The sequence below is a fragment of the Strix aluco genome, chromosome 2 (assembly GCF_031877795.1).
Source record: "Strix aluco isolate bStrAlu1 chromosome 2, bStrAlu1.hap1, whole genome shotgun sequence".
In the NCBI taxonomy this organism is placed as follows: Eukaryota; Metazoa; Chordata; class Aves; order Strigiformes; family Strigidae; genus Strix; species Strix aluco.
In genome coordinates, this window is record NC_133932.1 from 126,542,939 (window position 1) to 126,569,249 (window position 26,311).

The 26,311-nt window shown below is 36.2% G+C and overlaps 1 protein-coding gene across 1 annotated transcript in view; it reads right to left on the reverse strand.

Moving 5' to 3' along the window:
• Window positions 1-1,853: 1,853 nt before the first annotated feature.
• DEUP1 (deuterosome assembly protein 1) overlaps window positions 1,854-26,311 on the reverse strand; it is a 45,451-nt gene continuing 20,993 nt past the window's right edge. Inside the window, 10 exon segments of the mRNA XM_074817007.1 lie at window positions 1,854-2,251; window positions 8,571-8,871; window positions 14,635-14,834; window positions 16,288-16,295; window positions 17,364-17,401; window positions 17,403-17,440; window positions 18,465-18,665; window positions 20,218-20,323; window positions 20,946-21,091; window positions 25,916-26,128. Of these exon segments, the coding sequence (XP_074673108.1) occupies window positions 2,081-2,251; window positions 8,571-8,871; window positions 14,635-14,834; window positions 16,288-16,295; window positions 17,364-17,401; window positions 17,403-17,440; window positions 18,465-18,665; window positions 20,218-20,323; window positions 20,946-21,091; window positions 25,916-26,128 (1,422 nt within the window). The 3' untranslated portion in view covers window positions 1,854-2,080.

The following is a 26,311-nucleotide window of genomic DNA, read 5'->3' on the forward strand; positions in this document are numbered from 1 at the left end:
ATTCAGAACCAGTGGTGTGGCTCATCTATATTCTGGCAGCAATGGGCTCTAAATTGGGGATTGTCAGATGAGCAACTTTTGCTATTTTGGCTAGCAAGAGAAGGATGACCTTTCAGGTAAGTATGTGCTAAACAAATGGTGCTTTGAGCCATAACGTCTCAGTACATTTGTGGCATAATATGCTCCGAGCAGGAAATAGCAGTGAACAAGTAGGCTGTTCACATACAGGTACTTTGCAGTTTTCAGTGCTTTTCACGGGAGTTTATTATATGGCATTAACACAAAAGCCAGGCTGAAACTAACTCTGTTATTTCATTAGCCAAAGTTAGCTTGGCTAGACCTTAAAAAGGTTTAGAAAAAAATATTCCTGTTTTGGTAATTTCATTCATTCATTCTGTATCATCTCACAGAGCTGTATCATGAGAAGGATCCTCAGGCCGGGACTGGGGTCAGACACATACGTTTCTTTGAAGACCTGGAGCATGCTGTCTTGTATGTTTAAATCTTGCAGTGGCAAAAGAATCTGGCTAACTGGCTAATATCCCATATTTTTTTATCTTGCCCTTCTGAAAGACCACATTTTGCTGTCTTTTTGCTTCTACAGATCTTTCCCAGCTTAAAATTTAGCTTTGTTTCTAGAGATTCCTAAACTTCTTCATTAGTTCTTTTAAAACTCCCAGATGCATCTCCCCTTAAGTCGAGGACACATATATATTTAGTTTGTTCAGATGTCCTTCCATCATCTTTTTATTCAGTCCTCGTTCCTCCAGCTGAGTCTAGTAATTTTCCTGAATTTTCCTGTAAAAGGTTCTTTGATGTCCTCATTTTCATTACTCATTTTATTGCAAACCGAGCCAAACTGGTATTTAAAATCTTGGTATTTTGTGTAAGTGTGAGGTAGTATATTTTGTCTTAATGGAAATATAGCTTCCAAAAACAATTTACATTTTTGCTGTGGTCTTGAATATTAATGAGACTTCTTTTACTCACAAACTGGAGCTGTTTGACAGTCTGGTATTATTTTTATCAAGATTTTTCCAGGAAGTTGGCAACATTATATGCTGGAAAGCAGTTCTTCAGTATCTCTTTCACTGAAATTGGTGGTTCATCAACACTGTCTGTAATTTCTGTTTCGCTTGCACAGCAATAGAATTCAGTATGAATTGCAAATAAAAGGAATCTCAACATTATGCAGTTTTTCAGCACATGCAGTTGAATTAACTCTGCCCAGTTTTATAATGTTTTCCTATGTTGTAGAAAAATACAAAGAATTTAGGCCCTTACCTAAGACTGATCACAAGTTGTCTGAAGTTAAAGGTTTCTACCCTGTTCCAATGTAGTTAAACAACAAACCAACATAGTGTCAAAACATCAATACCAAAACAGGTGCTTTGGAAGACAGGATTTAAAAATGGTAAAGTGTTAATGCAAAGCATGTAAAGCACTTGAGATCAGGCTCTGCCCCAGGTGAAGTCTATAGGTCTGGTAAAAGGGGCAATATGGGTGGCTTCAAAATATGTGCTTTGTCTATTCATGTTCCTCTCAATGGACCCGCATGGCTCAGAGGTAAGAAAGAAAGAGCTCAAACTTCTCTTTCAAGAGTCCCAAGGGCTATTTCTATAACCAAGAATAACCAGAGCATAGATAAGCTCTTTATGCTAGGAGCTATGCCATAGCTAAAGGCCCCTATTGTTCTTGTTGTGTGCAATCTAGAGAATTTCTCTTGGCTGATTATATTTTCAAGGGAATAATTTGACTTATTAGCCCTCTGTACATCACAGAATTGAAAGTATCTTACTTAATTTACAATGCTGCAAAAGGGTCTCTGCTGCACACAATTTAACTATGCAAAACCAACCTGTATCTTTTAGTATATGTATAGAGTATGATATTTTGTAATATAGTCAAGCTGCAGTATACCTAAATCTGTAAGATAATGATTATCTTATTGAAACTTCGGTGTTAAAAATACATGCTATTGGCAATGTGCCTAAATACATTAAGCAGCTAGTTGCAGATTTTAGCTCTAAGAAACTCATGGGTGATTACTTGGTTTTATTTTCTTAATTGTGTCACTGCCTTAAGTGTGCCTGCTTTGCTGCATCCTGGCATATTTTTTTAGAGTATTTTCAGAATATCTTTGCAGTTCTTCAAGGTGCGAATTTAAACGTTCTTCAAACTCTCTTGTATGTTTCTCTTCCTCTTGAAGGAACTTTTCTGTTGTCACAAGGAAGGATATCTCAGGGGGAGACTGAGCAAGGAATAGAAAATCATGGTTAGTAAAAACCAGCAAGTACGACCACATGTTTGCATTATCAAATTTCAGATTTGAAAAACATCTTGACCTATAGCAGCTAATAACACTATAATGCTTTATAACTCTCCAAGAAAACATGAATTTGGGCATACATTTTTAAAGGCATTCGGGTGCCTAAATGACTTAACGTGAATGTGATGTTTGAATACCTGTGATATTCACAGCATTACGACGTAGATTTGCCATTAAAAATGTAAATATCCCATTAGACGGAATTAAGCTGCTTCAGAACCTCCAAAATCTTTGCATCAGCTAAAGGATATGTTTGTCACTTGTATAATTTAGACCAGGACAGAGGACAATAATCTGGGTTTTGGAATTACAGAATGTAAGTAGTGTTGGGTATTGCTGACTGTCTCCTGTAATTTTAGCTCTGCTTCTGTGATGCGATGCTTTCCGAGGAAACAAAGAAAACCTATGGTCATTTCAGTACTATCAACTTCAAGCCATGATATTTTGGAGAATGTACTAAATATTATTCGCTACAAGTAGTTCACTGAAAAATCTTCTTTCCATTTAATGAACATTTAGTAGAGTGAAACATAAACCATACCAAAATTGGTTTTAAAATGGTTGTCATGGGATGCAGAGTTGTATAAAGCAAAGGACATGAGTGAGTCTTTGCTGGAACAAGTTCTAAATTTTTAAGCAGCAATTTTTGTTAATTCTTTTTGCTAATACTTAAGATGCATTCATTGGAATGTCTTTATCAAAAGAAATATGAAATAATTTTTCTTTGCCTAAAGATATTTTGCTTGCTTAAATAAATCCAATGTTTATTTGTATAGATAAATACAATTTTATGACATGAATTTTTAACAGTTGCCTGAGAAAAAATTTAGTATAGGAGCTGTAATACTGAGTCAGAGAAAGATAATTCTCAGTCTTTATATGATCATATATTGAGGAAGATGATTGACATTTATTCTCTTAATTAAACCATATGTTAAATAGTTTTAATGACTGATTATTAGTCTAGAATCTCTGGTTTTGTTTTTCCTAAACTGTAAAAAGGAGAATTTATCTGTCAGCACATCAAACAGGAATGGCTTCAAATGATTTAAATATTCAAACGTTTTGTGGAAAAGGCCAATTCTATTACACTTGTAAATTTTTATTCTAGGCTTCATTGTATTAGAATGGGGTATTCCCTATTTCCACGGCAACTAGAGGCAGATTTGGTCTTTGCTTTCAGCCTGGTTTAAAACTGCCCTTTAGCAGCTTTTCAGGCCAAAAGACACTAAGTAGAGAAAGGCTTTAAAGCACTATTCTACTATTCAAACTCTTTGCAGCAGACCTTGAGATGAAGTTTAGAGATTTCCTACAGGAAACCCCTTTTCAAAGTACAGCAGGTAAGCGGTAACTGGAAATAAATTCTGAATGTAATACCATCCTTCTAGAGTGAGACAGGCTTTCTGATGTATAGGGCTCCTAAAATGAAATTCACAGATAAAGCAGAATCTTCCTTTTCTCAATCCCTCCAAATTAGTGTTTTAACAGGGCAGGGAAGAAAAAGTGATTTAATTTGCCATGTAAGAATAAGGAACCCACATGTATTGGAACACTTTGTGCCACAACATTCTTATGTCAATCCCTGCACTAGCAGGGCTAAGAAAGAATGTTAATCCTCCAGTGTTTGAGACGCTTTGGAGGGACATCACTTGCCACCTTCTTTTCCTCATAAACGCGTGATTTCCCATCCATAGATCACCATTGTTTTCATATGAAGAGCTGTTCTTAAGATTTTGAATGCCATGGCTACATGCACATTTATTCCTTCATGGGCTAGATCACAAATATATCTCCTTGTGACATTTGGATTCAGTGATAAAATTGGCAGTACTACTTTGAAGTGTTTGAAGATGCCTTTCATATTATGAAGAAGACACTGGATTCGGAGGCTTTACTTAAAGAATCACCATGTGTTTCGCTTACTGAATATCAGCTCTGAAATCACTGATTCAATACCGAGCAAATAAAATACTTCCAGTGAGAAGTGTGAGGCACTGGGAAAATGTGAATCTGAAATAAGAATTTAATAGGTGTCATCACCTAGAGAAAAAAAGTCATGTCAGGCTTTTCCATATGGATAGCAGATTTACATGTCTGCTAGTGTTCAGAAATGTTATAGCAAGTTATGAGATATTCTTGGAGATTCACTATAACAATGTTTACAATTGCTGAGTTGTCATTGGAAACATTTGCCTCATGATCAAGCTATCTTCCTGAAATGCTAGTGTCCTTGCTTCAACTGGTACTTACTTTGATGTGTTGTTTCTTGAGATACACTGCAAACTCTAAACGAGACACTTCTGAATCTCCTCAGAGTTGAGAGAAGAATGTTTATCACTTAGAATAAGCAGATCATGGTTTCCTACAGCTCCTTACCCAAGGGTCAGATATCACTGACTCTCATTTTAGATAGGTCCCTAATGCATTGGGTTTTATGCATTTTGAGAGAAGGTTGTATCTAAACAGGTCTAAAAGGCAACATTTCTTGTTAGCAACTAAGCTTTGTTTTCCAAGCCTCTGGTCTGTTCTTTCACTATGTTCTTTATTGTCTTTACTTGCAGTGCCCGAGGAAGAAAAAACATAAAGTAACTGCTTTAATCCATGTCTCAGATCAGATTCATGGTCTCTAGTTTTTAATTTCTTCCTCAGATAACACTTCTTTTATGTCTTGCGGTTTTCTAACTGGAGCTGGATCGATACGGGTTCACTGGTAAGCTTTCAACCTAACTTGTTTGGGTAGTTAGGCAACAAGGACTCTCTTTTTTCATTTCTACAGTCTCAGTTGATCCCATATTTCTTTGGTGTATACCAGTAATGAGAATCACCTTTTTGCCTCATCATTTGCTGGAAATGAAGGAGTGCACCTGACAGAGATGTATATTTCCACATATGAACTATGTCCTAAATATGTCTTCTCCTTAAGCAAGAACAACCCAAAGCGCTTATGAATTAACTCTGGATTGCTGGGGAGAAGCACTTCAGGAAGCTAGGTCTATTCTCTCTCACAGACTACCTAGCTAATTTGCCTAGAGTTAATCTCTTTCTTGCCCCATGAGTTGTCCCAGCGTTCTTGGATACACCTTCAGCAGGGCAGCAAGAAAGAATATCCCAGCACTTGGGGTATTCTAACATTTAGTGGCCAAATCATGAATGGTCAAATCCCAGACTGTTAAAGTCTTCTCATATTTAGCCCCTTCTACTTTCCAGGAAAGTTCTTACAACACCAAGACTAGAAATAGGTCTGGCTAATTTTAGTCTCACTGTGACTAAACCTGGGGGCTTTGGGGAGTAGTTTCCTCTAACCCTACACTGCAATACAACTTAGGTAGCAGGTACAGATGCCTGTCTTCACTCTTCTGCTCATGTATGAAAATCAAAATTGAGATGCCTAGGAAATTGCCAAGTGACATAGGAAGGCTTTTAGAGGGCCTAAGTACCTGAGCAGCTAGATAATAATAATACCTAAGCGTGAGAGGCATAGACCACAGCATGGCTCAGGGTAGGATCAAGACTGTCAAAATCATTCCTAATAATGCCTAGTGTCAGAATTTTCACAGCTTTCCATTGCAATCTATTTATTAAGCAGTTTCTCATCCTTACTGTTAGAAAGTTTCCTAATGCCTAATTTAAATTTTCCTTGCTACCACTTAAGTCTTTCTTGTCTTTCCAAGTCTTGAAAGCAAGAACAGACAATGTCTGTCCATTGTCTGAAGAGAAACGTGAGAATGTAGTTGTGACTAAAAGTTAAAGATCCAGATTGGAAAGCACATTGTACATAACTGCTTGCTCCAGCTGAGATGGAGAAATTGTGTAGAAATGGACGATTCTGAAGCTGGAAATAATCTTATTGGCTATTTTATTTATTTATTTGTTTATTTATTTTCTGAAGCTGGAGATTGGACCATTCTATGGAATAGTCTTCCCAGAGAATGGGAATGGATCAGGCAACCATTTTCTGAAGTTGTTTATTTCAGAAAGAGAGCACAGCCCAAAGTACTGTTCAGAGAAAAAGTACTTCCCTAGATTTGGAAAGCCTTGAAACAAGAATTTTTTGAGTTATGGGAATTTCCAGTGAATCCCAGCTGCACTTTCTAGTTTACTCTAAGGCAAGAGCGACTTTCTCTACAAATGTAACCTCTAAGTAAGAATGTGAAGGGACAAGCCCTAGAGACTATTTTAACTCTTCCCTAAATACCAACAGACTAATTTTGGTAGGTATCAAGACATCACCTGCAATTCTGACCTTTTCAATTAGTGCTACAAATATTCTTCAAAAAAATGGCCCCTTATAACATCTTCAGAAGTTTTGAACATATTGGAGATTTCACTTAGGTGAAATATCAGTCCTGAAAACTCTGTCAGAGAACTCTGGTTTACAACATATTGTATGTTTGTTAACTCCTTCTCCTTGATGCAATGGCTTTCCGTTTGAACACAGAACTCTACAGTAGCAAACTGTTGAATCATCTCTGCACTAAAGCTGTGATATCCAATGTCAGTGTGAATGATGATTTCATTTTGGTGGTCTTCTGAACTTGTACCTGATTCAGTGCCACTGATTTGGACTTAGACTCTGTAGAAGAAATATCCCTTGCTTAATAGTTACATTATGTACTTTGCCCACACACCAGCTGGAAAGTGTTTTCCTTATAATCTAGTCAACTGCCTTGGCATCGACCCTGTCCTGAGTGCCAGCTGGGAAATAGTTTCCCTGCAGCTTGCTAAAGTATCTCAGAATAGGAATTTTCCCTGGGCTGGCTGGAATCAGAAGCTTTGTGGTCTGCTGTCGCTGTCTGAGACTTCTGACAGAAGAGAGGAGGAGAATTGGTGTTATCAGACTCTCCTGAAAAAGTCCAGACAGTTCTTTTCATGATTAGCACTTTAAAGAGGGAAAACTCCCAAGACGTTAGAAGCCAAAAGTAATTTACTTAAAATTCCTGTGAAGCATAAGAATATAGAAATGGAAGTGAGGTCAAACACCTGGGATTATGTAGTTCTCACTGTTCTCTGAGTACTGGGACCCAGCCGCTGGGACCATGGTCAGTGAAGGGCTGCACTGCAATCCCAGCTTCCCAGGCAGGCCATCACTGTGGTGCTCCCTATCTACAGTGATGTTCTGGAATACAGAGACGGTCTTCCAGCAGCCACGTCTCTGATAGGAAAGGATGTGTGTCCATTTCTGAAGAGGACAGCAGAACCCAGGTATGACAACCACAAACTGCTTGAAGGTGATTGTCGGTGTCATGATGCCTCTTTGCTCCTACTTAAGGTGATGAGTGGCAAGAAAATTGCCAGTAAATGCTGAAGTCTTCCATCTTCTCCTTCTGCAGGCTTAGCTGTACACCTGCAGTTCAGGATCTCCTGTGTACAAAGATGCATGTATCACAGCTGGACAGAGAGATGGCTACAGTCCATTCCTTACTAATCAGTTAGTTCCCTTATTTAATGATGATGTGGTTCCATGGTTTGAGGTCTGGAAAATAAGTGCTGCGTTTTCAGGTGGAAAAAAATAGTGGCCTGTAGTGGAGGCCTAAAGAAGAACAGAAGATACTAAGGAAGAGGATAAAGCTCAAATTTAAAGAGAGAACTAAAGCCAAAGTATTATGGAAAGTTTTTCCTAAGAAGTTGCCCTAGGCAAAGTGAGATTTATCCCACTTGTCATGGAGGTTAGTAATCTCCAGCCTATGAAGACTGAAAGAAAGAATGCTGCACTATTAATCTCTCATTTCAAGAAAAATAAGGATTACAGCAGCTATAATTTCTGTTCCTTTTCAAATACAATAGCTAACACATAGAAAATAGTTGCTGCAATTGCTCTAATTTCATCCATCAATTGAATGCTGTAGAAACTTGATTTGTCTAACAGCACTTAAGGCAGTAAGTTTGCAGGCATTATGGAAATACACTTAAAGCAGAGTGCCCTTACAGAAGGCAATATGAAGCAGAGTGCCCCAGTATAGAAGGCAATGAGCTAAAATGTAGAAATCTCTCTCACAGTCACATAATGGCAGGTAATTATCATCATCGTTATTAGAACAGAGGTATGGCCCAGGAGGGGATGTTTAATCTCCAGAAAAAAATGCATTTATGTTAGGATAAGGTATTCCCATTTTTGCTGGGCTGGCACTGTATAAATAACGATGACAACAGGGGTGATCTAATTTTTGGCTCCTCCAAGGCTGCATTTGGTCCACAGATGGATTTTCGAGAATATATGTGTTATAGGAAAATAGTTACTTACTGGTAATTTGTTTTCTTCTGCACTGTAAGCAGGGCTCAGTAAGCTGCCTGGTCTGCCCTTTTCAAGAAATGGCCCACCAAAGCCCAAAGGATACCCCATTGGTGGTGATGGAGATTTATAAACTATTTTCTTTTCATGACCTCTGTGAAGTGTACGAGAAGATAAATTGCTATCACTTTTTGAACCCATGATAGTGCCTTGGCCATATAAAGCAGGACTACAGTTTCTGTGGTATCCACTGGCTGTGAACATCGCAGTCTGTTGATGTTCCATTTCCCAGGCATCTTTCTTTTGGAAAGTTCTAAAAGAGAAAGCGTGTTAAAGCTAAGCTATCACAGCAAAGCAAAGGTTTTTTTAGTTTTATTTGTTTGTGCAATTTTGATTACTCAGCTGTTCAAACTGCTTCATGCATGAAGTTATGGGCATAAGATTAAGCATTACCAGCAATTTAGCAACTTTCCACCTAAGTTACTGTAAACGTCTGAGTGTGCATTCTCTGCCTTCTTCAGCTATGACTTAAATCACACTAATTTAGACCCTTTTACTGGAGCTTGAGTAACCTTGCCATATAATTGTGGCAGGACAAGAGCTAAAACACAAACTCGCTTCAGGTATTGAAGATACCAATACTCCTTAAGTGTTTGATACCCATCCTTTGCCAAAGGTTATCATTCCTTTAGCTTTTCAGTGGAAGAAGCTATGTAAGCACTCTTCAGCCATGTTTTGGTAACTTAGCTTATAGTATGATAGGAACTAGAGTGAATTTAGCCACACTAATAGAGGAAATGAAATATGAAAGTGTGAGATGGGAACAAAAACTGTTATTAGTGGTTGGATAATCAGTCAATTTTGATCTAATATCACTGTAAACAACTATGTTCAAATAGCTAGAATTTCAAATAAATGTTTAAATAAGTTAAATAAAAAAGTAGTAAGGAATCTTCGATCCTGCATTGTTACTGCAATATTAATTTTGCCACTGATTTAATGATAACATGCTGGAGATTAATATGAGAAATAAATTTTTAAAATACACTTTTTAAAAAAGTGTACAAGAACATGCTTTTGTAACAATAAGTGACATCTTCAAGCTTACAAAAGAACTTTTATGTATTTTAGTATGATGTTCCATAATTCTTGTATCCCACTTACAGTGATCAGAATGGTTGTGAAAGCATATATTTGTATTCATTTGTAGTTCTGTAAAGCAAAACCTATTATGGTTAACAGCAACTTAAAAAAAAGAAAGCTATTTTCTTCCCATTCAAAATACCTTCTTTTCCTGACAGTTAACAATTCTGAAACCATACTGATAAGAGCAGAGAATTTTGAGACTAGCTTGCCCAGATGTCTGCTGAATCAGACTAATTTTCAATTGCATCTTTACTTGTATTATATACCAAAACATGCAAAAAAATTTAAATTATTTCTGGTTTTATTACATTTCTGTTACAATATTTCTGACTGAGGTAAGAATTTCCATTGTACTGAGGTCTGTGCTTATGATAAAATTGAAATTTTAGTGTTGGGAGGTAACTACTATACTTAAACATGATAGCTGTTTGAAAAGATCCTATCATTGCAAGTATCATAAAACACTACTAATTTGAAATGCAGCTATGAAAGCTTTCAAAGATCAAGTTCTCTGACATGAAAATATAATTATTATAAACATGCAAGAGTATGCAATGCTGCTCAGATCCAAAGAAAACTGCTTTTTTTTTCTTTTTTTAATAAAAAAGAAGAATTTGCTAAGCATGGGGAAATGCTGCAGAAAGATCACACCATAATTTTCTAATCTTAAATATTTGGTGTTGGGAGAGTGTGGCTGCGCAGTCTTAATGGATCCTGCTGTACATAAGCCCTGAAACATGAAACTGAAGTACTCCATAAATGGACTGCAGAAAAACTCAGAGAACTAATGAAGAACATATTTTTCTCTGCTTATAAAAGAAGTAGTGGTTAAGATATTTTGAATGCTACAGGAAAGCAAATCATAAGCATGATGAGATAATATTATTATCATTATCATATTATTATACATTCTAACATAAAACTGAGAATTTTCACCAAACCTTCCAGTTTTCTACATCACCTAAAACGTTTACCTTTATGGGGGCAGAGTTTTCTCCTTTCATTCATACTTTAAATAAATACACTCTGCTCTTTGGGCACAGGAGAATACATTTTTTCTTTTAAAGTCCATTCTATCTATTGTTTGGATGAAGGGCACAGTGAAAAAAACTGCCACAATTGAAGATAGATGGCATGAATAAGAAAATCATAGATTTTTTTTCATCTTGTGTTCTGACCTTTTTGGAAGTAATTTCCTCTGTAAACCCACAGTAAAGTCTATGTGTTCTGTGTTATTTTTTTTTCCCCCAGAACTACTTCTCTATGTATTTAATAACAGTTATTACTGTTATGTTATAGCTTACTTCCCTAAGACCAGAATTTTCAGACTTGGGTGCCTACAGTTACGGTAGCTTTTAGATAGTAAAAACAGATACACCCCCCCAAAAGGACTGATTTTTTTAAAGGAACCTCACTTCCTACTGTAATCCATATGACTGCTGAGGCTGTTTGCTATCTTGGAAAAACATGACACCTACATTTAGGTGCTTTGATATGGATGCTGTGCCTTCACTTCAGACAGATTTCACAGTTAGGGTTTAAATTTCTGCCAGTTCAGTGCAAAATAATATCTAAGAACAGAGTTCTACTTTGAATACAAATGTAAAGGTAGGCAAATATCTGCAAATTTGTGAAAAACTGTCCATTTGTTAACACTGACAATGCAAATACACTATAACTGCAGTTGAATAACTTATGCTTTCAGCAGGATTACTGTCATAGAGTATTTAACATATACACATACTTCGCAAAAATAATATCACTGTTGACATGACGACATATGGGACAAAAAATGAAAGAACGGTGTCCTCGCAAAGGGAATTTATATAGACAGGATTGATTTTTCCAGATTTATATATAAAATCAGCCTGGTCCCTATGCGATCAATGACTTCAGTGGTGCAAAACAAATTCCTTACATAGCTTGTGCTGGCTGACATACCTAGTCTTGAGAAAGAAAACAACAGACCTTTAATGACCAGAATGTCTTCAGAATTCGTGTTGCTGCTTTTATCTTGCAAGTATAACTGCTAGCTTGATTTTAAAAATTGTTAAAAGGTATTTTCCTGAAGAGATTGTTTTCACTGCTTCCAGTTTATCTATTGCAATAGCTGATACAGTGGTGAGTACGACTAAGAGTGTGTGACCTCCAAAGGGTAGTGAAAACCTCCTTTAGACAGATATGCCACTGTCAACACAGATGCTTTAAGAGACCCCCAGCTACCTTAGTAGGCATTCAGTCCTAGCCTTTACCCCTCACTTTTGCCACATGATGAAAGTGCACTTTGGCTTGACCAGTTACCTATGTTGTGTATATTTTTATGGTAAATAAGTACCCTTTCATTTGGGAACTCACATGCATGTTTTAATTTTGAAAAGAACAGGCTAAACATGGCAGTTTCATCAGAGAAAGCCCTCTTCGACCATGCCAAAATTTAAATGAACTGTACGTAGCCGACTGCTAAATAAAGGATTGAAATCTTGACGGTGGGGAAAGCTTATGTAAACAGCAATTAGAAGTGAGTCAGTTATCATATATGAGAACAGTAATTAAAGTAGTTATAGGTAGGATGTGGCAACAGTATTTTTTAGCAAAAAAGATGTTACTCCTGTGTATCTTACTTTGTAATATTTAGAAATTCACTGTAGACTGCAAGAAAGAAGAAATCATGCCTCTTTCTACATCTCCAATATAACTTCCTGCAATTTCCTGTATTTTCTCTAGAGGTCTCCTATCTAACTAATGGCTATGTCCATGCCTAGGATTCTAGTACTTATTGTGAGATATGCCTGAAAAATACTATAGAATATACTTGGTTGAAGACATTTTTTTTAAAATTGTGCAAACTCTTCTAGGTTTCTGAATGAAAATAGGAAAACCAAAAAGTACAGCTTCTGAAAATTACTATTTAAAACACAAACACACCCCTCCTTGCACAAAAACTGCGTTTTCTATTTTTCTACTATGCAAAAAAAGTCTTTTTGCCCTTTCTCCAGTGCCATAATTACCATGGAAACAGAACTGCAAATTAAAACAGAAATAACATGGTTTATACTCACAATAAAACTCCAGAGTTTAACTCAACCAACATCAATTGCATGGTTTATCTGCATACATTTGATGGTTGAAAATTTAATTTTAGTTTTCTGAGAAAACCTCGAGGTAGTTCCCTGTTTGGTAACAGAGAAATGACAGTACAGAAAGGGCCCAATCTTAAAAAGACCGGCTGGCTGATGTGTATATACAGTACACGTGGAATTTGCACATTTTTCAAAATCTGTGTATGTATTTATTTAGCTAAATAGCTTTTCATTTAGGAAATCAAATGCATGTTTTAGATCCTGAAAACCAGGCTCAATGTATCTGTTTCATCAGATTAATTAGAATAATAATTTAAATTGTGTTCAGTAGTGTGGCTGAAAGTTCTGTTGTGAGAAAGGTTAGCTTTCCCAGGTTTCTCTCTCCCAGTTTTGGTTTAACATTTGTCCTCAATGGCTATGAAACCAAAATCCTGCAAATTACCTGCACAGTTCTATTGTCTCATACGTTTAAATTCTCATGAATGAAATTTCACAGTTCCTCATGTACAGCAAGTGTAATTCCTGAGAAAATGGGAAAAAAGTCTTACTTTTTCTCACGCGAGTGGAAGCATGAGCAAAAATTGCACTGACCAATTTTTTTCTGAAATTATGAGACCTACAGGTGCAGAATAGTCTGTATATTGGTTTGTAAATATTTGTTTCAGCAAAGCCTTCAACATAATTTGGAATTTAGTAGGAAAACAGCCATACCTGCCACTTCTATATATATGTGTGTGTATGTGTGCGCATTATGTATATGCATGTATGTATATGTACATACATACTTATGATACATATGTATTTACATACACATGAATACTACCTCCAACACTAAACATCATATTTAAAAAGAAATGTTAGGCAAGAATGTAGCTACATACAACTGGATGCCTTTCTGTTTTGCAGAAAGAAAATCACTTTAAATTTTGCCATAGAATGAATGTATGAGTTTGAAATCTTAACCTGTATGATTTTGGCTCCAATTATTTAAACTTTGCTTCACAGAACTGTTTTACATTAGTGCTACCATGTAAGTTCTTTATTACAACTGATCAAAATATTTAGCTTCCTATGAATTTTTACTCTCCTGTACTGTGAACTAGTTTAGCAGGGAGTTTAATTTTCTTTTTATTACTGCAACGCCATGATTATAACGTGTTTGAAGGTAATTCAGTTCTTCACTGAATACAGGGAAATAAGAAGGAAGGCTTCACTGCAATGTTTACTATGAGTCTGAGTATTCTTAAGTTTCATTATTTTTCCCTAACAAGGAGTTTATTGTAGTAATGATTTATTCAGGACATCTGAAATGATGTTTCTTTTAAAAATCAGGTCACCCAAGAACACCAAAACTAGACAAGGCATTAAAATACATTTAATGAAACTTTCAACAAATGAAACTGGCAGGACACAAAGCTTTTCAGCAGGGGTTGTAGTTCAAACTGCTTATTAAGATAACCTCCTGTGGAGCAGTTTACCTCTCATGTAGGTTTTTATATACTTTCCTTGTCTTGTTTTTATTTGGCAGTAAAAATACATTCTATCCTGTTTTGCAAAACCTGGAACTAAGAATAACTTAAGCAGCACACAAAAAGTTTTTAAAGTTCTTTCATGTGACTAATATTAAAATAATGATCAAACATTTCTGTGACTTCATTTATTGCCAAATTCAGTTAGCCATTCAGAAAAATGTAGGAAATTTTTACAAATATACTAACTAGGTCTGATATTTATGTTGGTGGGAGTTCTGAATTAATAGAAACAGAAAAAAAGCTTAACAGTTTGGCCAGGTTAGATGCTTCCAAAAAAATTACAGGAAGTTTCATATATGTGTACAGTATAATTATTACCTCTCTTCCTTTTCTTGCATCTTTGAATGGGTTTGGTAGCTGTGCTTTGTTTCTCCATACGTATCCAGGTGACCCAGTATCGATGTTGCTGTGTCATTTTGTAGTTTAACATGACTGTTTTGTAATCTTATATTCTCATGTTCTAGTTGGTGAATGGAAGCTGTGAAATTTCCATGTTCTTCGTTAGATAAATCTATACTCTGTGAAAGGAGATAAAACCATCATTAAATACTTATTTCTTCCACAATAAATGGATGTTAGTATTTTTAACAAGCAAACACAAAACAATATTCTATGCTAAAGAAAACTTAACTACCATATATAATCATGCAGCACTTCTAGCAAACCAAGAGAATTGCCTCCAGAAAAACACAGCACTGTAGATAAATGGAAAAGAAGGGATAATAGCCTCTATAACACAATAAAACAAATTAAAATTTCTCAACAAACATGCATTCGAAATATTATTGTTGTAAATTCATTGCTTGCTTTGTAAAACTTACGACATAAAAGCAACCATAACAGCTATAGCTGCAGACTGTATTGCTCCCTCCAGTAACAATTCCGCCAAAAATAACAAGAAAAATTATATAAGTTCATTACTATACTAGATGCAGGGTATGTCTACAGGCACAATTTAATATCTGTGTCGAGATACAGTCACCTTCAGTTTCAGAAGCAGTAAAGCCACATTAGCACAGTGCTCTTCATCTGTGTTACTAAACCCTGCTTCTCAGTTGGGTTAGCCCACATGGTATACAAGTCAAAATACTGAAAGTGCAAGCAACACATGCACTGTGACTGGGGCTAAAGAGGCCCATCCACTAGGATATCAAGAGGGGAAGATGGAGATTAGCTCTGGAAGCTGACTAGCCAGGATACCCCATTCCTTTTTTGTCCTATCACTTATTCCATAAAGCCTATGCTGAACACTTCACCTAGCTAATTTGGAACTACCTCTCTGCAGAATTCTGCCATGGCATTGTGTAAATATATTTGCAATAACAGTATACTGTCATCAACAGAAAATTCTCAAAAGATTTATCAGATTACACATAAAAGACTAAAATCGCATACATTTTATTAAGTTGTGCTTTCATATATTTCCAGGTTTACCTTATTCTTTTGGAACCCAGTAATTCATGAGTACTGAGGATCTGGTTCTTAGTACACTGCTAGCCCAACTGGGGTCCTGAACCTGAAAGCTTGTCTATCCCTTGCAATAACTGGTCTGATGCTATCTCTCCCTATAAATCTTGCCTCGCTTAGCTAGTTTTAGGGGAAATTTATAAGCCAAGCTGGCATGGAAGTGCCAGAAAGTATAAAAAAATTTAATATCTTGTTCAAGGATGGGTGACAGGGGCTCAGTTATGCCTCCCAAGTGGAGAGGAGTTGCAGAACAGAGGAAGAAGGAGAGTACTAAGTTACCCCACCACTAATAGCTCTAGAATCAGCAGTACAGCTATAATGGCATGAACCCCAAAACTGAGCTGGCACAGCTACATTGCTTTTGAAATCTAAACAGGTAACCCTGCCTGATGATGCATTACACAACACTGACTTAGGCTGGCACTAGTTTGAGGGGTCTGTGTAGTGCTGTACAAACACATCCATAAAAATCTGTCCAGTCCCTGCAATCTAAGTATCAAATACCTCACAATCTTTAATATTTAGATCCTCACAATACACTAGTAAAGTAGGAAAGAATTATTAAGTCCGCAAACGCACTGATATGTGTAGTGACCTTGGTGTACCTGCTAACTGGATTTGGCTGTTAAAATTTAATAAATGTTATCTACAAGATACCATGTCAGACAGCTCTTCTTAATCTTCATGAAGAATATCAGTGTAGAGAAGAGCTAGACATGCATGCACACATCCATCTATGTTTCCACAATAATATATCATATATACACATATATCCTTAATAGCGCATATCTATGTATAGGTAAAGCATCACTGATAGACATATATGTGATTTTAAGGGTGTGGAAAAATGTGACATTCTTTCATGCATTTGCCAGTCTACAGTAAGACAATTAACAGGCTACAAATCCCCCAAAGACGTATTTACAACAATATTTACAAGCAACATTCCAGTGTTTTTTCTAGTGATAGATACAATAACTGCAGATGTTCTGTAAGCAGGGAATGTTCTGAAGCTTTCTGTGGAAGGCAGCATATATAGTATTTATTATATCCATATAAACTATAGTTCTACAAGATATTATGGCACACTTTTTATGAATTAAACTTTAAATATCCTCTGGTTGGACAGAAATAAATACTAAACTCTGAAAATAAGCTGGGTGGGGGCAAAATGTGTCAAGTTTTTTGCACTGTTATTTAAATATCATATGAACAAAGGGGTAAAACAGTAAAAAAAGGACATATTTTTGTATCTGTGAGAATGATTGTTTAAAAATGGGTATTTTCTGAAATAAGTGATGTCACTTACAGAAAATAGGCTTCCAGAAACTGTTTAGTGTCTAGACAGTTACTGAAAAATTTAGCTTACTTTTAGTTTACTACAATTAAGGTCAAAATTATTCCTAGCTATACCCATCTTCAGACTGTGTGTGAATAACACTTGGTTTTGATTATGTTACACACCTTATTTTTACTTATTTATTTTTATGCAAGCCAGAAATCTCTAAATCTGCCATGATCTCAATCCACATTTACTATAAATATAAGTAACTGTTCTGCATATTGCATAGATTAAAAACTTCTACACTCCTGGTTTTCCATCATCTCTTTTAGATGTGTTTTCAGATTTGATAACTTTGTATTGGAAATCCAATAACTAGGAGAAGATTCAATTCTTAGTTAAATACAAGAATATTACTGTTAATTTGAAATAACTGAGTATAGATATTTGTAAGTTTAATTTTACAAAATATACATAATTATGAAACTAACTATAATAATTTTTTAACAAATACAGCAATACTATAGCAGAAAGAAGTCTTAAACCATCTATAAAAGATATATAAATACAATACCTCTGATTTTATTTACCCTTTTGGAAGAAGTAATCACTTAGGAAAATAAGGGAGTTCACATGCAGTTACAAGATACTAAGAGGGACAGATTTTGCAGGCCACTGAAACTGGATGAAATCCTAGTCATGAAGCCTAGGAACAACACCCACTCTTTTAGTGATATGATAGTGAATATGGCCTGTGAGTGCCACACAGTAGAAGATGTCTTTCATTTTCCCAAACACTAACTTTTCTATTGTCCAAAGTAAAGTATTACATTAATCACAATTTTCAATATGCAATGACCCTCTCAGAAAACCCAGAGATACCCAGAAACCTCTAAATATGAACGTTCTTTTGGTTTACAAAGCTAAGTGATGAAGAGAACATATTTGGTTTTAAAACTGAAATTTGCCATTAAAACACTAGTATCTTACAGTTTTCAGCTTTGAAATTACTGGTATTTTCTAAGATTTGTAACATTCTTCAAAAAGCTTTAAAAAAACCTGAAAAATTAGGAAACGTTCTAGGTAATCTAATAAATGGTTCTAATGATAGAGCACATACAATAGTAACAAACTGTAAGTTTTGAAGATCTTTTGTATGTTAAAATTGTAACTACATTTGATGGTCTGAATGAATTGTAATTTAGATGTACAGTTGACATTTACTGGTGCTTTCTTGTTCCAGTATCAATTTGGCTGCTTTAGTAATACTTCACAGATATTACAGCACTGCTGATGAAAACTACTGCAAGAAATGTAATGTCTTTTTTCACCTATAATGTATGTCATTATCAGTAGTGTGGAGTAAAATGATCTAGGCTGGTTTTGCCTGCTTGCATACCTGTTGTTTTGCTAACAATTTGTCTTTTATCTCTAACTCCATTTTTAACTGTCTTTCCAGAAGACTAGCTTTCTCCATGATAGTTGCTATAGTGATCTCCTTCTGATGAAGCTCTTCTGTCAGGTCAGAGATTTCTGTCTTCATTCTTTCCTGCTCAGAGCAACGGGACTGCTCCTCCTCTTGATAAACATGGTTTCTTATCTGTAGCAAATATGTTTCAAAATGAAAAAATGTTGTGCAATAAATATGATTGCATCACTTGCTACCTATCAATGACTTTTTTTGCTGTTGCTTCCAAGACACCAACTCCTCTAACCAAGTCAGAGATTTCTGAGATTGTATAATAAAATGTTTTCATGAGTCAGTGCACATAGTTTTATTTATTTTTACATCTTTTTTCAACCCTTCTCTTGTGCTTTCATTTGCCTGTTTAGTATTAGAAATGAACAACATACAAGGCATTTAAATTAACATTTTAAAAGAATGTAATAAAAATAATGTTAATGTTAGGAATTGAAATTTATGGCAAAGAATATCCAAGGAAATACCCATTCAATAAAGCTAAGTATGATTTATTTATATTGCTCCTAAGTTAATTTAGGTTTAAAATAAGTTTAATGCAGCCTAAATTAATTTAGGAGCAACATAAATAAATCAATTTAGAGACTCTTTAATGAGAAACTATGTTAGAAATAAAGAGTATATATGGTAAATTACTTCATGAGAATTATTCCTGCTATTATATATAAAATTTAAGGTCAAACTTTCTGCACTATCTCCTGTGCAGAGTCCTCCAAAGAATCAACACAAAGATTGTTTTCATAATTTTTCTACTATAACCAACAATTTAGTACTGATAGATTTTTTTATTATGTAAGAAACAAAACTACAAAAAACAGCATAACAACCTTTGAACCCATTTTAATAGTTCCTCACAGTGCTGTACACAATCAGTAACAGATGGCATTTAATTTTTATTTATTCAAACCACACAGAAATACTAGAATTGTAAACAAATAGATGTAGATGTAAAAAACCTAAGAGCTAGATCATGACTATCATGCCAAACTTGCTGCATCCAAGTCAGCTGCATCCAATTAGAGATATTCCTGCTTACATTGCTACTCAGCGAAACCACAACATGCCTGTAAGAGTTTTGAGCATCCTTTACTCCCAGAGTGTTTTGGCCTGCCAAGCCATATGCCACTCCACAGTGCCATGCCACTACTGCCTGCACACAGCACTTCTGAAATGTGCAATGCAATGTGATGATGCATAGTTCAAACAAAAGAGCACTGCCCTACACTGTGCAGCAGAGGACTAATCTGAAGCTCAGCCTTGTGTAGGTACCTGCCACAGTGACCCGTATCAGTTGATCTGTTAGCGTATCTTACATCTGAGACCACCAAAAACTACTTACCTCCTATAGCCTATTAATTACTCATAGCCTTGGAGGGTTTATTACTTGCAAGGTTTTACCTGAATCACAGTGACGCTTAGGCATGGTCTCTTTCATTATTTCAATGAAGTAGCTAGCTCTGTTGTTAGTGCACAGAATCAGAATGTCAGTTTTACAGCTATACAACTACCTCCAGAAATGCAACCATATATGAAAACTTCATACTCTCCTAAAGCCACAATTTATCCTCCTGCTCTCTTCTGCATATGAATATACCCAAGGTCAGTACTCTGCTCTCTTTTTAAAATCCCATATTGCAGCTAAGATCTGGAAATACATAACAATATGAAATACCTTGTTTAGCTCTTCTCGTTGGTGTTCTTGACTTTGTGCCAACACTAATAACTCAGTGTTTTTATTTTCTAGTTGCTCAGTAAGATGTACACAAGATGATTGATGCCTTTAAATAAGAAATAAACAAAACATGAAACAAGCAGAACATTCGATGACCTTTACCTTACAGTATCCTCTCCTCAGTGTAAAACTGTGAAAGACCTGCTTGCTGATGAAAAAGCCCAAACAACTAAAAGATTTGGCCTAAACCAGGTTTGATCTTGGAAGGTATCTAGAGATTAAGGGCAATGCAAGTGTGTACAGAAAGAATCCTGAAATGTCTTGTAGGTTAGTATTTCATATAATCTCAAATAGCTATGGTAGATTAGATAAACCATAAACAGATGAACGTTTTACTCAGAGGAGGTTAGGGAGAATCTAAATTGCAGTACCTCCAAAGTGTTTTAATGCTGAGAAAAGGAAAGGCACTGTAAACATATAAATAGAAATAAATGAAATGCATTGATTTGTAAAGATCTAAGCATCATTAAAGCCTTTAACAGAGCCTGCATCTATTGCCTGCAATCTTGGCATAGATAATTGCTAATGAAAATGTTCATTCAAAAATTTAGAATCTGACATTTGAATCCAGAGTATCTTTTTAAACAGACTTAATTTAAATCAAATGTAAGAAAAGTTATTAGCTCAGAAGTACTTGTTAATTTAACTATTGTCTTCAACATACATACTTTATTTTATTTTCCTGCATATCATTATACACTCTGAGTTTCAATAATTCTGTATGCAACTGTTGGCATTCCAGTTGTAACCTTCTCCAGAGAGCATCCCGTGACTGCAGCTCACTTCTCATTTCCGAAAAGCCTGCCTCCATGTTCTAAAGAAACAAGCAAATATGTAAATAGTTAAATAAAATGAGACAGTAGTAGCTCAAAATGCTGTATTTTAATACATAATTTTCGATACCTGTATAATTTGTATGAAAGGATGCTTTCATTTTGAGTTTAATTTCTGAAAAAGGCATTGCTTTCATGTTAGTTCCTTTCTCCAGAAATGTCATCTAAAGAAGCAGATGCTGAATATTCTTTAGCTCTGCAACGTTCCAATGCATCTGTCTGAAACTATCATAGGAACCGTCATTCAGAAGTTCTTTATTGTACTAAATAAATCTAAAATACATAGTCTGCTTGTTTCAGCAGGTTCTGTATCCTAGAACATGTTCACATGCTGGAACCAGTGCCATAAGTACTCTTGCATTTTCTGTTTTCCTAACCGCATTTCCAAATTTGTAAGTTTGAAAAGTACAAGGCTATAGAAAGGCAGGATTAGGTGCATGTCTTCGTTAAACACTGCCTGGAAGCTTGGAGCAGATACATCCAGACTTAAGTACTTAAATCAGTTTTGTGCTCAATCACCTCCAAAACTAGTTCTATCTGCATGGAGCTAACTGGTTATTTAAATGAATATCACAAAATTTTAAACAATCACAAAAAGATTATTCTCAGGGACTCCACAAATCTCATCTCTACTTTACCTTTAATTTCTGATTGGTATGATAGCCAACCTGAAGATACGTGTTATATTTGGCAACATAAAATCTCAATTCCTCAAAAAATCAGGATTCTCCAAAAATATACTGAAAACATACTAAAGATAAGAACTTGGAAATATAACCCACAAATAACAGAAGTAGCAATAATAATCAGATTCTTGCAATAATAATATCCAGAGAATATTTATTTCTTCTCACCCAAGATCCAAAAGCATGTTCCAGATTAAAAAAAAGGATTTTCCAAGGATGTTGATCCTTTGCCATTAAAACTATTACACTAAACCCACTAATATTTTTCATAATTTCTTCATTTTATTTTAATATAGTTTCCACATTTAAAAGCAAAAATAAAGCCTTTAAACTTTCAAAAGACAACTGGAATCCAGAAATGACACCGCAAGCAAGGAACTTCAAAGGTTTATTTCCCTTAGAGCCTCATATGAGAATGACCTTCCTTCCAAGAAGCCTGTGGTTTTCCTCTGGCTGAAAGGGCTGCTGAAGACAGATATGAAGAGCTTTTGTGTTTTTATAGGGGCTGCATATATACATTCATTCATCTTAGCCTTTGTTAAATTAAGGCTGAGAGAGCTTTTTTAAACTTTGAAATGCAAGTCTGGGCATATTCAAGTGAAATAAAGCTTAATGAACTGGTAAAATTGTCTGCAAGACTTGCTTATGATCATCTTCATGACTTCAACATTCAAGAAATAGCCACAATTATTTTATAATATATGAATTTGGGGGAGGGTCACCCCTCTGATTTCATTCTGCGTGGGTAAGGGGAATGAATGCTGCACAATTGTGTGGTAGAAGTCATATCATCTGTGGCAGACTGCAGTTATCATACATATTTACATAAATTGTATTTTCTTCTGTGAATTATAATAATAGCAGGAATAACAGCAGCCACAGCAGCAGCCGCAATAAAAACTGAAACAGAACTTCAGGTCAAGAGTTTCACACATTACTTCAAAAAAATCATCTAGATACATACCACTTACTATTTTAGGAAATATCTATTGCATCTAGTTAAAACACCAAAATGAAAATTAATTTTGAACCAGAAAACTTTAGGTTTTGTTTAGAAAATATCTAATGAAATAGAACTTTTTGAAGAGTCTGTTTCAAGTTGAAAAATTTACCAAATGCTCTCTTTTCTTCTGTGAAAAGTTTTGCTTCAACTACCTTGCCATGTTTGATATCAAAAGGAAGTCTCAAAAATTTCCTGAGCAACTCCTGTTCTAATTCTACTCAAAGCTGTTTGTGGTGGGTTGACCCTGGCTGGAAAAAAGTATAACAACAGGCTCGTGGGTTGAGATAAGGACAGGGAGAGATCACTCACCAGTTACCATCACAGGCACAACAGACTCAACTCGGGGAAATTAATTTAATTTATTGCTATTCAAATCAGAGTAGGATAATAACAAATAAAAACTAAATCTTAAAACACCTTCCCCCAACGCTTCCCTTCTTCCTGGGCTCAACTTCACTCCTGATTTCTCTACCTCCTCCCCCCTAGCGGCACAAGGGGATGGGGAATGGGTGTTGCAGTCAATTCATTGCACGTTGTCTCTGCCACCCCTTTCTCCTCAGGGGGAGGACTCCTCACACTCTTCTCCTGCTCCAGCGTGGGTCCCTCCCACGGGGTGCAGTCCTTCAGGAACAGGCTGCTCCAGCGTGGGTCCCCCACGGGGTCACAAGTCCTGCCAGCAAACCTGCTCCAGAGTGGGCTCCTCTCTCCATGGGGCCACAGGTCCTGCCAGGAGCCTGCTCCAGTGTGGCTTCCCACAGGGTCACAGCCTCCTTCAGGCATCCACCTGCTCCATTGTGGGGTCCTCCCCAGGCTGCAGGTGGGTCTCTGCTCCACCATGGACCTCCATGGGTGCAGGGCACAGCTGCCTCACCATGGGCTGCACCACGGGCTGCAGGGGAATCTCTGCTCTGGGGCCTGAAGCACCTCCTGCCCCTCCTTCTTCACTGACCTGGGTGGCTGCAGAGTTGTTTCTCTCACATATTCTTACTCCTCTGTCTGGTTGCAATTGCACAAGCTTTTTTTCCCTTCTTAAATATGTTATCCCAGAGGCTCTACCACCGTTGCTGATGGGCTCGGTCTTGGCCAGCTGTGGGTCCATCTTGGAGCTGGCTGGCATTGGCTCTATTGGACATGGGGGAAGCTTCTAGCACCTTCTCACAGAAGCCACCCCTGTAGCCCCCCCTGCTACCAAAACCTTGCCACACAAACCCAATACACTGTTCAACCTTTGAAATACAAATATATGCTGTATTTCTGTGTAAAATAGTGTCCAGCAGCTGACTTAATGCAGACTTTCTAAGAACCAAGCCTCCTGTGTGATGTTTTGAGGCTGCCTCTCATGTATGGCTGCAATTAAGTTTGTCAGACAATTCATAATGTTGAGAAATAGACTGCAGTCTCCATTTGGATCTTCTAAAGTTTGTATTTTCTGTACAGCCAACAAACTCATCTTCCATACATTTCACTTTATCACTGTTTCCTTGCTACTTAATAGTATGAGAGAAACATTTAGAAACAGACATGAAATGGTCATAGGCATATAAAATATATGAGTCACAATACTAGGCTTGTTGCCATTGTTATCAGCCTTCTCCCCACCAAGATTCCCATCTACTTCTCCCTCCTTTACCCACATCAGGTCCAACTATTCCATCCTCCACCTAGCACTCCTTCAGGCAAACCTTCTTACTTCTTCTGGCTGACAAAAGACCTTGCACTTCCTTCTTTCTCATACAGACATTCCTAAAATAATATTTCCTTTGAGCAACATGTTTTCACCATACATTGACTTTACCTCAGCGTTTCCCTTCGCAGCTATTTGCAAATGTGGCTTTTCTAACACAGCAGAATTCCACACCACCAGCATTTATTCTGCAACTTTCTACCCTTTAGCTGATAATGTTATGTACATCTAGCTCCACTTCCACTTAAAATGTTTTCAGTGCTTCCTACAGCTCATGTATTCTATTCACATGATTCCAAAACTCCTCTTGCTTGAAGATTTTCTTAAAGGCTACAGCACAGTAAGATGTACTTTCTCCGTTGTACAGCATCTATCCACCTGCTCCAATCACCATGATTTGTTCCACTCTGTATTCTAGTTACTACTTTGGATGGCAGGCTTTCTAACAGGCCCCAAACCAGAGGTTTTTGCTTGCATACTGGTAACTTGGATACAGGCAAATGACTCAGTGAACTAATGTGCAAATTAAATGTATAAACATCACACGCGTTAAACTTGGCTGTTCTGACAACACCTGAAATTTATCTCCACCACACATACATTAATTCCTATAAAGTATATTGCATATGAAGTTATAACTCTGCAAGGTTGTCTGTAAACAGAAATAGATTATCTTTTTCCAAAAAGAGTAGAATTTACTATAGGCCACTCAATATATTACTGAACCTTGAAGTGCTTAAATAAAGAAGCAAAAGCATAATTTATATATGTTACCAGAGAAAAATAGCAACGTGAATCTCATTCTTGATCTGTTTCAAACATAGCTAATAAAAAAGGCTGTAAAGATCTTGTATTATCTCAATCTTGTCAGAACTCATATATCACGACCAAAAGAAGAGGCCCAAATGGCTGTCTTCATAAATCAGTGCTACGTTGAAAACCGGTAAACTAGAGATAAGATAAAAACTGATGGTTCTTCACATGCCTGGCAACTTAAAAATTCATTGACTGCAAAATCTTCTCTCAACAATGATAAAGTATACCATACACTTTTCTACATACTTAGTTACTAGCTATATGGCACAGTGTACGACAAGGTGTAAATCAGATAAAGAGATTTCATAGAAGTCATTTATATACAAGTGAACTAGGCTAAGTGTCTGTAGATGGTACGGATATAGGAAAGTTATAAAACCCTAGATAATCTGACAAGAATAAAATATACTACTACATATCAAACATATTTCCGTTTTCTCTTTAAGTGTTACTCAAAAAATTGTACTGTTCACAGCTCATTCTCTGTTCCTGCAAAGAATATACCTAATGTACAGATCTTTTATATAGGCATCTCAGTACAACTTTTTAAAGTATACTCCTAAGCAGCGAATTCTCCAACATTAATTCCACAGTCATCATGAAAAACTATTACTACCTGACACTGGTTTTGGTACATTTTTAGATCCTCCCGGAGCTTCAGATTTTCCTCTTCTAGTTTATTCTTGTTTATTACTATTTCACTGATAGTTGCCTTTAGGTTTTCAATAAACCAATCATCCTTTTCACTTTCAGTCTGGCCACAGGTAATTACCTCTTCTTGGTTTTGTTTCTTATTGCTTATTTGGAATTGATAATTCTGGGTCTGTTTCTATAAAACAAGAAAATATTTTAAATGAAATTCAATAATTATATGTAAATTGCTAGGACCAAACCATTACTGCTAAAATCATAAAGCTATTTCCATCTTCACCAGGATTTGCTTAGAAAAGATGGCACAATTGGAACAGTTTGCATTACTTCTCTAAAGGATATTTCCTTTATTTTAGTTTCA